We start from the raw sequence: 17,417 nt of genomic DNA on the forward strand, positions 1-17,417 counted from the left end.
CTCACACACGGCGGACAAAAACACATATGCCTCTCATCCCAAGGCACTTGCAGTTTCGTAAACAATGCTCTCATAAAGAAACAGAACATGTTGGACTCATATCTTTTGGAAAAGTGGAGGGTGTGCCACATGGTAGAGCTGGTACACCTTCTTCTCTCGGATTTCATTTATTGCAATATTGATCCTTCTGCCTCTTGACATGGTGGGGACACACGATTAACCAGATCCTCAATACAGTGAAGAATAGCATTGCATTTAAAGGGGGTGCGTGTGTGTGTGAAACAATAGCAAAATGGTGTATTTAGAATTGAAATGAATCTAACTTCTGTTTACTCCTGTCTCCATTGTCATTCTTCTATCCTCTCCTTCTATACAGGTTGCTAAATCCTTTATGGTAGGGATAAAGCAGCATTTTATAAAATGCCAATTACACCGGTGGTAATAAAGAAAGAATGAGAAATAGTAGAGGCGAAGCAGCACCAAAGAAAATAACTGTATGATTATTGCATTATATACTGAGCACTAATACTGAAAACTCAGCAGAAGAGAAGTTCTTTTGCTTGGTGCCAAAAAGACTACCAGGACGGAATGGGATAAACCTCTCTAGAGCAGGGATTTTCATAATCTCAGTGTCACAAATCCCAACACAGGTGGGTGGACTCTTGCGATATCTATGGGTCAAGGAAAAACATCTGCGGATGCTGAGACGCATCCTCTTCAGCTGCTACCCACATCCTACAGTCAACGTGTTGCAGGAGGAGGCAGATTATTTAAGCAGTCCTGCCCTGTGTTTCCAATAGATACTGGTCTCCACGGAGGCTTCCCAAGGAGCAGTTAAGAACTCGGTGATGGATGACTCACCTATCACCAAAACAGAGGACAAAAAATAGGGTACCAATTTGCCTAGATGGCATATACTCATTTATATGCAAAGAGCCAAAAGTAGAAATGGCATTTATAATTGAAATACTGTAGAGTTACGATGCTTCTCGTTCGAATGGGGGACAGTGTGACAAAGTCATCGGCGTGCCTGTTTGAGTCTGTGGGTTACATGCTCAACCGTGCATAACTGACTCCATGATGCACAATACATCTCCTTCTGCTTTCTTATCTTTAACTCAAACTTAGACTGGACAGCCCTCCAAATGAAGATCACTATCAAAGGTAGGATGGCTTTTAAATATTGTATTTTTAATGACATTAAGCTGCCTTGGTTCCTTTTTAAGGAGAAAGGAGGGATAAAAATATTTTAAATAAATAATTAAAATAAATGGGTTTGGGCAGCCTTTCTTCAAATGAAGAAACGCTCCCCCCAGCCCCAACGAAAAGAGGAAACAATGATCACCCTCATTCAAGGGCATACTCTATTAAAGATCTAATAATATAAGAAGGGACGTGGTGGCACTGTGGGCTAAACCGCAGAAGCCTGTGCTGCAGGGTCAGAAGACCAAGCAGTCATAAGATCGAATCCATGTGATGGAGTGAGCTCCCGTCGCTTGTCCCAGCTCCTGCCAACCTAGCGGTTCGAAAGCATGCAAATGCAAGTAGATAAATAGGGACCACCTCGGTGGGAAGGTAACGGCGTTCCGTGTCTAAGTCGCACTGACCATGTGACCACGGAAGATTGTCTTCGGACAAAAAAAAAAACGCTGGCTCTATGGCTTGGAAACGGGGATGAGCCACCGCCCCCTAGAGTTGAACACGACTGGACAAAAATTGTCAAGGGGAACCTTTTCCTTTTACCTTTAATATAAGAAAAGTGGCTGCCTATAAAACAGCAGAAAGATACCAGATCACCAGAAACGAACTGGATAAAGTTTGGGCAAATGGGAAAAGTCTTCCAGTGGGGGCCTAAATAGGAAGGATGGAGGTCCCAACAGTGAAGGTATTCTGTTATGCCAGAATTGTTGAGTCACAACCACCTTTGATAACAGCCAATTAACCTGTGGACCCCCACAAAACACACACACACACACACACTTTTAATGGGGTAAACTCTAGCAAGAAGAAAACCTTCCCTGAGAAAGACAATAATGCTAGGAAAAGAGGAAGACAGATCCTGAGGATTGACTCCATAGAGAAATGACAGCTTTTATTTTACAAGACTGGAGCAGGGTTTTTGAAAATGGGTGTGAGATTTTGGGGAGGTGGGGGAACATTGACACCAACATCACTCCCAGGCCCAACAACATTCACCCCCCCCCCCCAGATCCCAGAAGGGAGAGGCAGCTGTCAGATCTCAGTCACAGCCACTAGGCAGGCCCTTGTGGCCCGTCAACCCACACTATTTTGCAGTCCTACACCAATGACAGAATAGGGATGGTTTTAATCCTCTTTGTGATGCCCCCCCCCATGGGTGGACTGTGGCTGCTTCAGTACTTACACACTGTCATCAGGAACAAGTGCATAAAGGAGGTACTGTAGGCTCACAAGGATTCACAGCACATGGAGCATTTAAAAAAGCATGCCATCATCACCCATGATAATCAACTCAGAGGCTGACTGCAGGGTTTTTTAAAATGGCTTCAGGCACCCACACAGCCCTGCTTAAAGCTCCACAGTGGTTTAATTTTCCATTTAAAAAATAACACAGCGTGGCCAGTGGAGGACAAGGAACCGGGTTTTCTGACGTCTGTTCCTGGCAATACTGTTATTGGCGCTTTGGTGACTTTCAGGAAATGCCTCCATTCCCCTGTGTCTTCCTTACACAAAAGAAGTATTTTTTCCCCGTATCCCGAGACTCATTGCCTCTACACGGACTGTGGATTGAGAACAGGTATAGAACATATGATGGGACGTGGTGGCGCTGTGGGCTAAACCGCAGAAGCCTTTGTGTGCTGCAGGGTCAGAAGACCAGCAGTCGTAAGATCGAATCCATGCGATGGAGTGAGCTCCCATTGCTTTGTCCCAAATCCTCACCAAACTAGGAGTTCGAAAGCATGCAAATGGGAGTAGATAAATTGGCACCACCTCAGTGGGAAGGTAAAACAGCATTCCCTAATCACGCTGGCCACGTGGCAACGGAAACTGTCTTTGGACAAGCGCTGGCTCTAAGGCTTGAAAACGGGATGAGCACCGGACATGACTGGACTGAAAATGTCAAGGGGAACCTTTACCTTTACACAACGTATGAACCTGGCCAGACTCTTACAACGAAAGCCCATGGTTTGTGCTGGGAACCACAGACCAATGAATCAGCTGCTGATTCAAAATTTATATCAACCCCATTGATTTAGCTGCTTTGCTGTCAGTTGGCGCACCAGCTGGATTTTTTTCTTTTTCTCAACCTATACTTTCCACAGCTTACTTGATCATAGCAATGATTGGGCATATTGGCTACCACAGATGGGAGCAGAAGTCTAAGACATCTGGAGGGCATCGCCATGAAGAAGGCAGATCTAATAAAGTCTATGCTATACTGTTAGCCTCTCAGAGTGGTATAAATATACCAGATGGTATATTTGTTGTTAGCCGCTCAGAGTGGTATAAATATACCAGATGGGCGGGATATAAATTGAATAAATAAATAAAATACTGCAGTGGCCCCCAACCTTGGGCCTCCAGATGTTCTTAGACTTCAACTCCCAGAAATCCTGGCCAGCAGAGGTGGTGGTGAAGGCTTCTGGAAGTTGAAGTCCAAGAACATCTGGAGGCCCAAGGTTGGGGACCACTGCTATACTGTATACTTTTAATTAATTTATTTAAAATATTTTACCTGCCTTTCTCCTTAAAAAGGACCAAAGGCAGCTCACATCATTGAAAGGCAATATGTAAAGCTGAAAACAACTGAAATACAACAGTGGTTACTCTAGCAAAGCTTAATCCCAGCCAAACCCTTCTGATATTCTGGACTAGATTATGCACCAATGTCATAAGAACATAAGAAGAGCCCAGCTTCCCGGAGCACACGAGACAACGAGAGACCTGTCTCCTGATCCCTCTCCCCTGCATGTGGCATTTTGAGGTACCCTCTTTTTGGAATTGGAATGGCATCCTTTAGTCTCGAGAGACTATAGTAATGTGCTCTGTATGGAGGACTTGGAGAGTCCCTTTTAAGCCTGGAGATGATACATCCGCGTCACATCTTGTCACCTGCGATGGAGTTTTCCTCCAGAAATCTGTCCAATCCCCTTTTAAAGGCATCTATGCCAGATGCCATCACCACATCTTGTGACAATATCCAGATAGCATTGCCACTGGTCAAGGATTGAGGTCCATGAACCTCTTTTAAGCAGATCTAAAACTCTGTTAGCTTATTTATTGATTAAATTTGTACACTCCCCACCTAGCGGCATGCTACTTCACTGGTTTTCGACATAACAAAATACATAAACACATACCCCCACGTGACCTACAGAAATATAAAAACATCTCACAGAAAACAAAAAACTCGGATGGCGACGACAGATCCAGAACCAAAATAATATATACGTACAACCCAAATAACAGCAGCCATAATGTGAGGATATCCTGAAATGCTTCCCTAAACAACATTTTTACAGTATATGCTTTCTGAATATTAGGAAGGGGCCTGGCACATTTCTGCCTAGAAGCTTGGACTGGCTAGACATTCACTTCCCACGGGTTGACGGATGCAAGTGTGTCTGACCGACTGTCAACTCATTCCTTGAAATTTCCAGGGATGTTGGCAAGTCCTTGGGTCCGAGTCGCGATTCAAGTCAGTCATTGGAAAAAACAGTGGTACCTTGACTTACGAACTTAATCCGTATTGGAACGATGTTCGTACGTCGAAAAGTTTGTAAGTCGAAGTACCATTTCTCATTGAAATGCATGGGAACGGAATTAATCCGTTCCAGCATTTCAAAAGGCAAAAAAAGCAGGGGGAAAGGGCTGGAAATTCCAATTTCTCCCTGCCTTTTTGGCTTCAGAGGTCTCAAAGGGCTTCCTCTGACGTTGGGGGGGGAATCCCTTTGAGAGCTCCAAAGGTGCCGATCACGGTGGCGGAGATCCCCAGTGAGATCTCCCAGGGCTTGCCCGCCACCATGGGAGACCTCCCTGGGGGTCTCTGCCGCTGTGATTGGCGCCTTCGGAGTTCTCAAAGGGCTTCCTCCGATGTCGGGCAGAAAGCCCTTTGAGAGCTCCGAAGGTAAAAAGGCAGGGAGAAAGGGTGGGAAATTCGAATTGCCAGCTCTTTCTTTCTGCCTATTTGCAGGGAGCCATTTACGAATGGCTCTGTTGGCAAAATTGTCATCGACTTACGAACAGAGCCTCGACCTCATTCATAGGCCGAGCTCCGTTCGCAGGTCGATGCCAATTTTTGCCAACAGAGCCGTTCGTAAATCGAAAAGTTCGTATCTAGGGACGTTTGTAAGTTGAGGGTTGGCTGTATATTTCCCTTAACAAGTCCCCCAGTGAACAGAACTCTACGATGAGGCTGACTGAGGTCCTGGGGTTTGTTCTGGGACACTTTGAAGGGAAGAAGGGCGTACTGTGAAAACAATGAATGAAAATAAATGTTATGCTGCTGCTTCCCAGCGAGTAAGCAGCAGGGGAGAAGAGGGGGGGAAAGAGCCACAGCTTCCACACATCTGCCCACAAGGAGCCTATCCCAGAAAAGAGAAGGAGGAGGAAATGGGTAATGCTCAGGAGAACAAGGAAATGGATCCACTCGAGGTGCGTCTTTTTTAAAGAAATAAAAAGGGCTTCCCAAACCCCCTAGCCAGCACAGTCAAGGGATTCTGTGGCCAAGCGGGCTGGTGGATTCTCCCTCTCCCCCCCCCTCTCTCTCACACAACTGACGAAACCCCAGATAAAGGAGAAAACAAGTCTTTCAAGATGTAAAGAACAAATCAAGTTTTCTTGACTGGATGGATCTCTGTTTCTAAATTATCACTGAGTGCGAACTGCTTTCTGGAGTTGCAACCCAAAGACCGCTGTGTTTCTCAACTCTCCTCTTGTTTGGCCTGAGATTGCTCCCCATACTGGTTTCATATTGCAACGAAGCAATACCACGGTCTGCCAGTGTGAATCTGTTTAAGTTCCTCCGTGATTTTCCGTACTACCTACCTCCACAGGATGGCTTCCGAACCTCTGAGGAGTCGGAACCATTGCTCCTTGTAAAAACATAATGCTCGTCTCACATTCCAGCTTAGGTAAATCAAGTGGAAAACATGGAAAGATAAAGAGTGCGTTATCAGAGAGGTACAATACGTCTAACGGGAAAAACATCCAATCTTGACCGTCTCCAAATGTTGAGTTTAAGAAACAAGTAACGTTGTGGTCCTGCTGAATATTACAAGGAGTGTGCCCGAGGGAATGAGTGGGATTTGGTGCATGCGTAAGGCACGTGGAAGGCTTCATCAGCACACATTTGAGAGCGTGTGCCTTCCTTTCCCATCAAGATCAATGGATCCATGCCAGGACTGGGAAACCCAGACAGCTGCATGAATCATCAGAAACTCTAAGAGAGTTCTAATAATAGTTGGACTTTGCGGGGGGAAACTGCGCCAATAGGGTGAGGGGTCAGATTCTTTTCTGGTTGCATTTACCTACAGGAGGAAGCTGAAATTGTTCAAGCCGCAAGTCGACTTTTCAATCCGAATGGAGACTGCATTAAAAACAAAAAATCAGAAAGCGGAGACTCAGAAAGGAGAACTGGAGAAGATTTTATTGATTTAAGATATTTTTACCTCAGCTTTAAATAAATAAATAAATGCCAGTAATCCATGCATCTAGTGAAGTTAGCTGTCATTCCCAAAGATTACACAGATACCATCTGTTAAGTCTTTTTGTTCCTCTTTAGTAGTTAAGTCGTGTCCGACTCTTCGTGACCCCATGGACCAGAGCACGCCAGGCCCTCCTGTCTTCTACTGCCTCCCGGAGTTGGGTCAAAGTCATGTTGGTCGCTTCAATGACACTGTCCAACCATCCCGTCCTCTGTCATCCCTTCTCTCTTGCTTTCACACTTTCCCAACATCAGGGTCTTTTCCAGGGAGTCTTCTCTTCTCATGAGATGGCCAAACGATTAGAGCCTCAGCTTCAGGATCTGTCCTTCCAGTGAGCACTCGGGGTTGATTTCCTTCAGAATGGATAGGTTTGTTCTCCTTGCAGTCCAGGGGACTCTCAAGAGTTAAGTCTTTACACTGCCCAAATGCATGATCTTTGTGCAATCAAAGCCTATTTGTTCTGTAATTTATACGGTTCCCAATTTCAGTCTACATGAATAGCCAGTGTGTTGCTCGAGGTAAGACAAAAGCACCTGGTAGTTGTTATGTTACATTTGTTTAATACCAATTCTGATTATTTAAAGATTAACCTCACCAATAATAAAAATGTTTAATGAACAAAGATTAATCTTAAATCAAATTCAGAAGCATGTTGACAACCTGGAACGTGTCCAGAGGAAGGAGACCAAAATGGCCAAAGGTCTGGAAGCAATGTCCTACAAGGAGTGGCTTAGGGAGTTGGGAATATTTAGCCTTACAAAAAGAAGGTTAAGAGGGGACATGATGGCCATGTTTAAATATTTGAAGGGACAGGTTTGTTTTCCACGGCTCCAGAGACTAGGACAAGAAGCAATGGTTTCAAACTACAGGAAAAGAGATTCCACCTGAATTTCAGAAAAAACTTTCCTAAGTCCAGCATGCACCTCACTCAAAACTGATACCAGCACCAGGACACATATTGTATTTTTCCTCAGATGAAATTCAAAAATTTCCACAATTCTGTGGAAAAATATTGCACTTTCAACAACCACTGGCAATTCCACATTCTCCAATTCAAGTTGCACAGAACATCCCCCTCAGAGATAGTTCAGATATTCCTCCAGCCAAATACTTAAAGACACACATTGAACTTTTCCCAAATTGTTCCCAAATAGTTTCAGATTCATATACATTATTTTATCTAGTATGCTTCTAGCCTGCTGTCTCGAGTTACAGAATTCAAAGCAGTGCTTAGAAGGTTTACAAGCAGTCCTCCCCATCTACTCTCAAGGTATGGACCGTCCTTCCTTCTGGTTCTTCCTACACCACATATACTGTCCTGGGGAAAAAAAACGAGATTGTTAACTAAGCAAAATGTAGACGTATCTCCTAGAACAGGGCATCTATCTATATTTGATACGTAGAAATGTAATTGGGCAACTAGATAACTAATTTCCAATTTATTTGTGGCGACAAGATTAATGATAGCTAATAGACATGGGCTATCCCCAGGGATACGAATCTTAATTGAGGCACCAAGGAAGCCCATTCTCCCCTCAGAAAAATGGACGGTCCACTCACTGGTCACTGCACATTTCTCGGATCGTTCATCATCACACCAATCCCAGAAAGAGTCCAGCTGGTGCTTCCCCGCCTCCCCGTGCAGCTGACCACTCTTCAACTGAGCGGGGAGATTTCCCATCCCACCTCCTCGCTGGAGTGGTTGTCTATGCAGGGAGGTGGGGAATTATCTGCCGGTCTCCTTTCTGGACTGGCACAATGACAAAAGGACCTGAGTGCCACACGGTGACAAGTGGACCAGACGGGTCTTGGGGGGCAGGGAATAGTCCTCCATGGCACCTGCGGTACTGAAATTTGCATTCGTAGCCCCAGGGATACAAATACAAATAGCCCATGTCTAATAGCGACCATATTTTTCCGTGTATAAAACTATAGTTTTGTCTAAAATCTTTAGACTAAAAATTGAGGGTCATCTTATACACGGAAGTAAGCTGAGGAGATAACAAAAACAAGTGGAGGGGAAAGCAGGGATCAAAGTGATCCTGCAGCGCTTTGATCCCTGCTTTCCCATCCACTTACTAAGCCCCACTTAGATTTCTTAATTTTGGATTAGAAAAGTGAGGTGTGTGTGTCTTATACACAGAAAAATACAGTAAGTACTGGGAAATAAAGCATGCTTTTCAATTGAATGAATGGTATAAAGAAATATGGACTATAACTATTAATGATAAATTGACGTGTACTATCAAAGGCAAGAGGAGAAGGGGACGACAGAGGATGAGATGGTTGGACAGGGTCATCAAAGCGACCAACACGAATTTGACCCAACTCCGGGAGGCAGTGGAAGATAGGAGGGCCTGACATGCTGTGGTCCATGGGGTCACGAAGAGTTGGACACGACTAAACGACGACAATCAAAGTAAAGAAAGTATTGTTTCAAAGGCCTACTTCTACAGATATCTGAGGAGAATTTATTGACTATATGTGAAGAAAGGGGAAGGGAAGCGCACCATGGTAAGAGCCGTTACAATTATGGAAGGGGGTTGGCATTTCGTGAAGGGAAGAAAACTGTCTCGGTCTCTAAGGGTCCCGGCGCGGGAAGGCATGTTGTTATAGTTGCGTATTGGGAAAAAGAAAAGAAAAACAGGACAACTTGTTAGCTATCATGGGATCTCAAGCGTGATTCTCATGTGCCGTTTTGAACTAACATGCTAAGACAGGCCTTCCTTGCTGCTCAGCTTATATAAGAAGTGGGGGGAATGAGGTAAAAATAACAGTGCTTATTTGTCTTGTGTTTATTTCATGCCTCACCCACCCCGGCTGCAATCATTGGTTAGGGTACCTCTTTTGAGGAACTCTGGTGTCTTTGATTTCAGACAGTTAAATATCTTCCTCCTTCTCTCAGTATGGGAGAGATGTTTTGTCCTTCATTTTTCCAGGGCCAGGTGGTGATCGATGAATAAATTAATGATAAAAATAAAAATTCATTGGGGGAAAAAAGAGTTGGCTGAAATTGATGCTCAATGAAGCCGTTTAGCTTTCATGCTCATGGAATAGTTTTACCGCCTTACTTTAAGAGAGGAGGGGAACACCCCCCACAACATATTCTAAATTGCTTTAGCTGGTCATTCTTTGTCCAAAGCACACTTGATTTCTGTACAGTATATTTGGTGTTCATTCTCACCAAGCTGCTTCTGAGTTCTACTGACCCTAATAAATTTCTTGAATTGTACAAGAAGTTGAAAGAATGTTTTGGCATTGTCACCCCCATCCCTGTGTATTTAAGTCTTTAAAAAGTGATTCTGGAAACATTGACAATACGATCTCTGGATCTCCTTCTTTTCCACTTCTTGCACATACAAGTTGGCAATAATGGGCAACACCGGGGGAACGCATGGCACAGCTATGCTTCTGTCTGTAAAAGCCCACCTACAGAGGACACTTTTACACAGAGAAACATGGCTGTGTCATGGGTTCCCCAGTGTCACCCATTGTTGCTAACTTATACATGGAAAATATAAGAAAGAGGAGAGCGCAAAAAATGGTCTGAAGCTCAGCATCCAAAAAATTAAGATCATGGCCATTGGTCCCATCACCTCCTGGGAAATAGAAGGGGAAGATATGGAGGCACTGACAGATTTTCCTTTCTTGGGCTCCATGATCACTGCAGATGGTGACAGCAGCCACAAAATTAAAAGACGCCTGCTTCTTGGGAGGAAAGCGATGACAAACCTCGACAGCATCTTAAAAAGCAGAGACATCACCTTGCCAACAAAGGTCCAAATAGTCAAACCTATGGTTTTTCCAGTAGCGATGTATGGAAGTGAGAGCTGGACCATAAAGAAAGCTGACTGCCGAAAAATTGATGCTTTTGAATTGTGATGCTGGAGGAGACTCTTGAGAGCCCCCTGGACTGCAAGGAGAACAAACCTATCAATTCTAAAGGAAATCAACCACTGGAAGGACAGATCCTGAAGCTGAGGCTCCAATACTTTGGCCATCTCATGAGAAGAATCCTTGGAAAAGACCCTGATGTGGGGAAAGTGTGAAGGCAAGAGGAGAAGGGGACGACAGAGGACGAGATGGATGGTCAGTGTCATCAAAGCTACCAACATGAATTTGATCCAACTCCAGGAGGCAGTGGAAGACAAGGAGAGCCTGGCGTGCTCTTGTCCATGGGGTCACGAAGAGTCAGACACGACTTAACAACTAAACAACAACAATCCAATCAGATTCCTGCAGCTAGTACGGGTATTTACATCTAAAAAGCAATTCATGCAGTTGCTAAAGGCATAAATACAATTTTCTTCTAAGCTCAGAGGCATGGGTTTTAACCATGTCATTGGTAGTTTTAACCAATGACAAAGTTAAAGCTATAGAAACCATGGTTCCTTATCTAAAGTTCTAACACTGAAATCAGCATTATTATCATTCTTCGCTTTAAAAAAAAAGTCAGGGAAAAAATGGGTTAAATCTTTCTTGCTGTTATCTTTCCTTCTTCCCACCTGTTGACCAAATCAGCAGAATCTAAGAAAGGCATCTTTATTTAATTTAATTTATTTTTTATTTTATTTATTGTTTTGTTTTATTTTTTAATCATTATTTAATTCTGATTCTGTCTGAACGTTATTGGCCTGTTGACACTGTTTTTTAAAAAAATTCCTTTCGAGTCTCTCTCCTTTTCTTACAGCACTCTGCTTAAAAAGGAACAAATACTATACAAGGAAAGTTTCTTTATTCTTCAGACAGGCGTGTTAACCTGGCAGGAGATTGTGACTGGGCTGATCACCAACATATGGCAGAATATTCTAACAGTGTGGATAGTGACTAGAGCATAGGTTTGCGTAGGATCAGAACTAAACCTACATAAAGTCATAAAGCTCACTAGTGAAACAGACCACGTTTGAGTGTCAAATGTAGTGAATGGCATTGTGCATTCTGCCATAAACACTTTATAGGAAATGAAGGATGAAAAAACTGCATCCAAAAATGATCTCATGTCACTGCCAAGGTGTGCCTGTCAAATTAAATGTTTTTTAATCAAGCACTACTTGATCCAGTAAATCCTGAACCTTGAGTAGTCAATAAACCAGATCTTGGCTGGCTTCAAAATACACCATTTGACTGCTAAACCCAGTGGTTGGAAACCAGGTCTTTTGATACGAGTACTGTAATCTACAGTTTGGGATTATGATTCAGTAGAAGACATAAATGCACAGGCATTTGGGACAATGTTAATTTAAATTTAAATTTCTTTATTGCACTTCTCAAAGCTGTGCAACCGAGTATGAAGGACCAGCCGCATCTCTGTTAGCATGTGCATACAGTCCCAAGAGTCAGTGCTTCACACTTACTATGCTTCTTGTAAACCATATCAGAATCCTATTAAAAATATATATATATAATTCTTGTTTAATAATTTTAATTAATTATTTCTTATGTTTTATATGCTTGCTTTTGGGCATTTTGAACTGCCTTTCTGTTGGGGGGGGGGGGAGAAGTAAATAAAATAAACAAGAACTCCAAAAGGAAGACTATTATCATTTCTCCAACAATGTTATAGAGTGATAGTATAAGGCAGCAGATAGAATTTTGGACTAGGACGAAAAGCACGTGTGTGTGTGTCACAAGTAAAAACCGTGCACCACAGAATCCTACGACATCACTGAAAAATCAAAAATGATTTATGAACACTGATCAAGACAGCTGCATTAACTGGCATTAACTCAACTTTACTTGCATACGCTAGAGGCTGGATCTGGCATCTACTACCAACATAATTGGTGTTTCTATCTTGAATAAATTCATCTAAGTGCATGACACAGCAAACAGTGAAAATCAGGGACTCTCAGAATCCTGGCTCAAAGTCTCGATGAATCCATCAAACCTTCTTAACCAAAACAAAAAAACCAGAACAGACTGAATTCTTATCAACCTGCCATCACAGCTACAAACATTTGTCATAAAACACCAATAAACCTAATTTCACAACAATTTCTCACCAAGATGACAAAATGCATTTGGGTCTTTGCAGTTCAGATCAGTTCCTGTTTTGCCAGACAACACTGAAACAAAATAAAAAAAAAACACAAGCCACAAAGCAGATCAATCCACAAACATTTACTGTGGAATATAAAATTTAAGGTGCCACCCTGTTCTTCTCCTTTGGTTTGGGCCAGTTTTGTCTGGCAAGGATAACACAGGCCAGTGTGGCCACCACCTGACTTTGAAAACCAGATTTCTGCTCTGCTTTCAGTTTCACTTTTCAAGATGTTCCTGCCAGTGACTATTCCACATAGAAGTCTAGCAAACATAAAATGGTATGCTTGGATTGTATCCTGTAATCACCCAGTGAGTGATAATATTAATGGATGGTATAGAAGTGGGAACACATACATACATACATACATACATACATACATGCATGCATACATACATACATACATACATACATACATACTCACTCTAACATGCTAGTTTTCTGCATGCAGGGAATCCCCTTTTTCGGGGGGGGGGAGTATTTGAACATTCAGTCCCATGATATTCAGTCACGGGGCGTTCCTGTGATTGAATATCCCTCCCTACAGATATATCAACCCTACTTTAAACACACCGACACACTTTTCTACACAGAAGCCCAGGGGCTATAAAAATTGTGCGATCCGGTTGCAGATTGTGAAGTGCCCAAAGGGGGGGGGGAATCAATCCATCAACACCCTGAGATGTTAGTTTTCTACAAGACAGGATCCCCACGTCCCCGGGGGCCAGTATCCAGCCCCAGCATCTCCCCCCCCCTGCCGACAGTGGCACAGCCAGACCCAGAGAAAGCACGTGAGGGAAATTTACACATACACACACACCCGTGCATTATGCTTTGTGTGCGTGTCAGTCGAGGATGAGGGGGGGCACTCAGCAAGGGCAGAAAGTGGGCAGACCCTCCTTCCTCCTCCAGAGAAATCCCGCCCTCAAGCCGGGGGGGGGAAGAGACCAACCACAACCAGACCACCTGAAGGCCCCTCTCTCTCTCTCTCTCCTCTTTACCTTTGCGGAACGGCATGGCCGCCCCAGGTGTGCGTCTCTCTCTCTCTCCCCACCTGGAGAGGGGCAGGGGGGGGGGCGAACGAGGGGCCGCTCCTCTTTCTGGCCGCCGCGTCCCTGAGGCGAAAAGCGGCCAACTTGGTCAACGCCTCAGACGCGTCCTGGGCGCCTTGGAGGGCGAAGGAGAAAGGAGGAAGCCCGCGGGCAGGATGCGGCCCGGCCTGGCCCCGCGCTTACCCCGCCTTGCCCCGGCGGGGGGGAACGCGGCACCCTTCCCAGAAGCCGGAAGAACCTTTTGAGACCAAAACAAACACATATTTTGGTGGCCCAGAAGCCACTGGCAATGGTGCGGCTAAAAAATATTGTAAATAAATAAATAAATTTGGGGGGGGCGGGGAGGGGAGGGAGGGAGGTGCTTTTTGTTGTTGTTGTTTAGTCGTGTCGGACTCTTCCTGGCTTTTAGCAAGAGTTACTAGAAATCGTTACATGTAGTTTTAGTTGCATTTTTATCCTGCGGCCATGAGTGGTGCAGGGCAGGGCGTTTTGAAAGTCCCCTGGACTGCAAGGAGAACAAACCGATCCATTCTAAAGGAAATCAAGCCTAGTGCTTACTGGAAGGACAGATCCTGAAGCAGAGGCTCCAGTACTTCGGCCATCTCATGAAAGAGAAGACTCCCTAGAAAAGACCCTGATGTTAGGAAAGTGTGATGGCAAGAGGAGAAGGGGACGACAGAGGATGAGATGGTTGGGCAGTGTCATGGAAGCTACCAACATGAATTTGGCCAGACTGCAGGATGCAATGGAAGACAGGAGGGCCTGGCCTGCTCTGGTCTATGGGGGGTCACGAAGAGTCGAACAGGACGAAGTGACTAAAGGACCATCACCCAGCTCCTTGCCTTTGGTGCTCTCCTGGTGGAGGGGGGCTGGCTGTGGGAGCAGTTAGGAATAGGGGGCACTTTGTGGAGTATGAAATTTCCACAGATGGAGCATGCAGAAGAAACAGCTGAAATGGCTACCCTACAGCTGTCATTCTCGCTCTGAGCAGGCAGCGTGATCAAGATCAGTGGTTCTTAACCTTGGGTTACTCAGGTGTTTTTGAACTGCAACTCCCAGAAACCCCAACCAGCACAGCTGGTGGTGCAGGCTTCTGGGAGTTGCAGTCCAAAAACATCTGAGTAACCCAAGGTTAAGAACCACTGATCAAGATTATGTCTCTGTTTTCACAACATGCTTATTGAAGCAGAGTCTTCATAAAATGGTTTGGCTTACATAAAACGCTTATAAAATACAAGTTGTTACAAACATTTTAACAGGATTCCCATAGAAAATCAAGCAGTTTTTAATCCATTAAGGGTAGATATACACTGATCAGTCTCAACATTTAAACCCCCTGCCTAAAATCATGTAGGTGTCCTTTATACTGGTGAGGTGTGGCCTCAATATGGGTCAGATTTGGTGTTCCAGCACATTTTACCTCAGATTAAGATCTGGGGAATCTGAACTCTTGGTCACATTGCTCAAACCCTTCCTGACCAATCTTTGCAGTGTTGGCAGGGGGCACTATCCCAATCAAAGAGGCCACCGCCATCAGGGAAGACCAGTGCCATGAAGGGGTATGCATACGTGGTCTGCAACAGTTTATGGATAGGTGGTACCTGTTAGAGGACCAGCCACGTGAATGCCAGGGCCCAACATTTCCCAGCAGAACATGGCCCAGACCATAAGACTGCCTCTGCCAGCCTGTCTTCTTCCTGCAGTGCATCCTGCTGCCATTTCTTCCCCAGGTGAACAATGCACACACACACACACACAGCCGTCCACCTGATCTCAAACAGAATGCGATTCATCAGACCAGGCAATCTTCTTCCATTGCTCTGTGGTCCAGTTCTGATGCTCATGTCCCCATGGCAGGTGCTTTCCGTGGCAGGTAGGGTCCATCGTGGACATACTGACAGGTCCGCGGCTACACAGCCCCATGCACAGCAAAATGCAAATTGCAATGCACCGTGACAGAACTTTCAGCAATTTAAATTTGTGTGAGCCTTCGCTCCCCACCCACATCGATGAGCTTTGGGCACCTGCAACCAGGACAGTGGTTCACCAGTTGCCCTTCCTTGGACAAAGAAAGAATAGAGTATTTATATTTTCCCTTCTGGAGCGGAGCAGAGTTTTGACGGGGAGTATGGCCCCAACCGTTGCATCTTCAGTCCCTCTGGGCTGCCCGTGAGGCGTCCCTTCTCTACCTGTTGTCAACACGTTCTTATAATCTCCCGTTTCTTTTCTGGTCACTCCCTTTGTACTGTGTTGACTTTCCTAAAATGTAGGCCTCAAAACCATCTGTTGATCAGCCATTTCGAGGACCCAATTTCCAACCCCAACAGAAGTTCAGAGAAGCAGTGGTTAAACCGCTGTACTGCAGCCAAAACTGTGCTCACGCCCTGGGGTTCAATCCCAGGTAGTGGCTCAAGGTTGACTCAGCCTTCTATCCTTCCGAGGTCAGTAAAATGAATACCTAGCTTGTTGGGGGGGGGCAATGTGTAGCCTGCATAATTGTAAACTGCTCAGAGACTGCTTGAAGCGCTATGGGGTGGTATATAAGCAGCACACTTCTTTGCTTTGCTCCTAACACCCCACACAAATGCCCTCCACATGTGCCCCCTCCCCATTAGTATCTGTATATACTATTTGTCCAAAACAACAAAAACTCTCCACCTGTTGAACTGATAAATCCACTCTTTAAATATCTCGAATCAAACTGCATTATCCATTCAGTCGTATCCAACCCTTGTTGATTCCGTGAGCCAGCCTACCCCATGATTTCCAACCCTGAACGGCTTCTTTCCATTGTTTTGTATCCTGGCCAGCGTCTGCTTTGATTACGGTACATCCAATCAACGCGTTCTTTACTGCCCTCATTGTCTTTTACCGCTAACCATTCCGAGCACAGCGTCTTTCTCCAACGACGACGATCGCATGACGTAGCTGAAATAGTGAAGTCCAAGTTTTGTTGTTTTTGCCTTCCAGGGACACGTCCGGTTTTATGCGCATCAGGACTTCTTTATTCTTTATCTTTGCAGTCCATGGAATGTGCAAGAGCCCGTCTCGCTTACTTTGAAAGCCCTGGTTAGAGTCACAATAAGTTGGTTCTGACTTGACAGCACGGACAACCATTTGTGGGAGACAATTCGTGACCAGCCTCTTCACACGTTCTTTTTCTTGCTTGCACTCTTTGGAAAGACTGATGACCTGGACTGTCCGAGGGCCTATTTCTGCCCACCCCTGTGATCTCCAGTGAAAACTTGCTTGCACTTTTCATCTTGACCCACAGCGGCTCTTTTGGGAACCAGGCTTGCTTTGAGAGCGCAGCCTTACCGCTTGTTGCCCACAAAACCTAACGCTGTGTCAGTAACAGAACAACAGCCAGGCTAAGGAGTTCCTGACCAAGCGAGAAGAAAAGGACCCCAGGGCATGGCGATTGGTTCCTATTCCTTGGATATAGGCAAGTGGGGCTTGGAACCAAACCTCGAGCATGACTAGTTTTGAACCTCTGCTGTGAACTAGTTATTCTTGAGAAAGCGGTGGTATCTCTCATTCCAGAAAACAAGTATCATTTGGGCTGGATGAAAACTATGAACCTGCCCTTCTCTTGAATTTGGCCTTTACACAGCCTTATAGCATTTACTCTGAACAGCA

At 44.8% G+C, this 17,417-nt stretch overlaps 1 protein-coding gene across 2 annotated transcripts in view; it reads right to left on the minus strand.

The window, feature by feature from the left end:
- The window catches only part of PFKFB3 (6-phosphofructo-2-kinase/fructose-2,6-biphosphatase 3), an 88,407-nt gene extending 74,523 nt beyond the window's left edge, over positions 1-13,884 (minus strand). The window contains exon 1 of one of the 2 annotated variants that reach the window (XM_078376499.1): positions 13,728-13,884. In XM_078376499.1, coding sequence (XP_078232625.1) covers positions 13,728-13,743 — 16 coding nt within the window. In that variant the 5' untranslated portion in view covers positions 13,744-13,884. The remainder of the gene's footprint in view (positions 1-13,727) is intronic. The other variant, XM_078376502.1, reaches the window with a different exon arrangement.
- Between the last annotated feature and the right edge of the window lie 3,533 nt (positions 13,885-17,417).

Source organism: Pogona vitticeps, chromosome 5 (assembly GCF_051106095.1).
Source record: "Pogona vitticeps strain Pit_001003342236 chromosome 5, PviZW2.1, whole genome shotgun sequence".
NCBI lineage: Eukaryota > Metazoa > Chordata > Lepidosauria > Squamata > Agamidae > Pogona > Pogona vitticeps.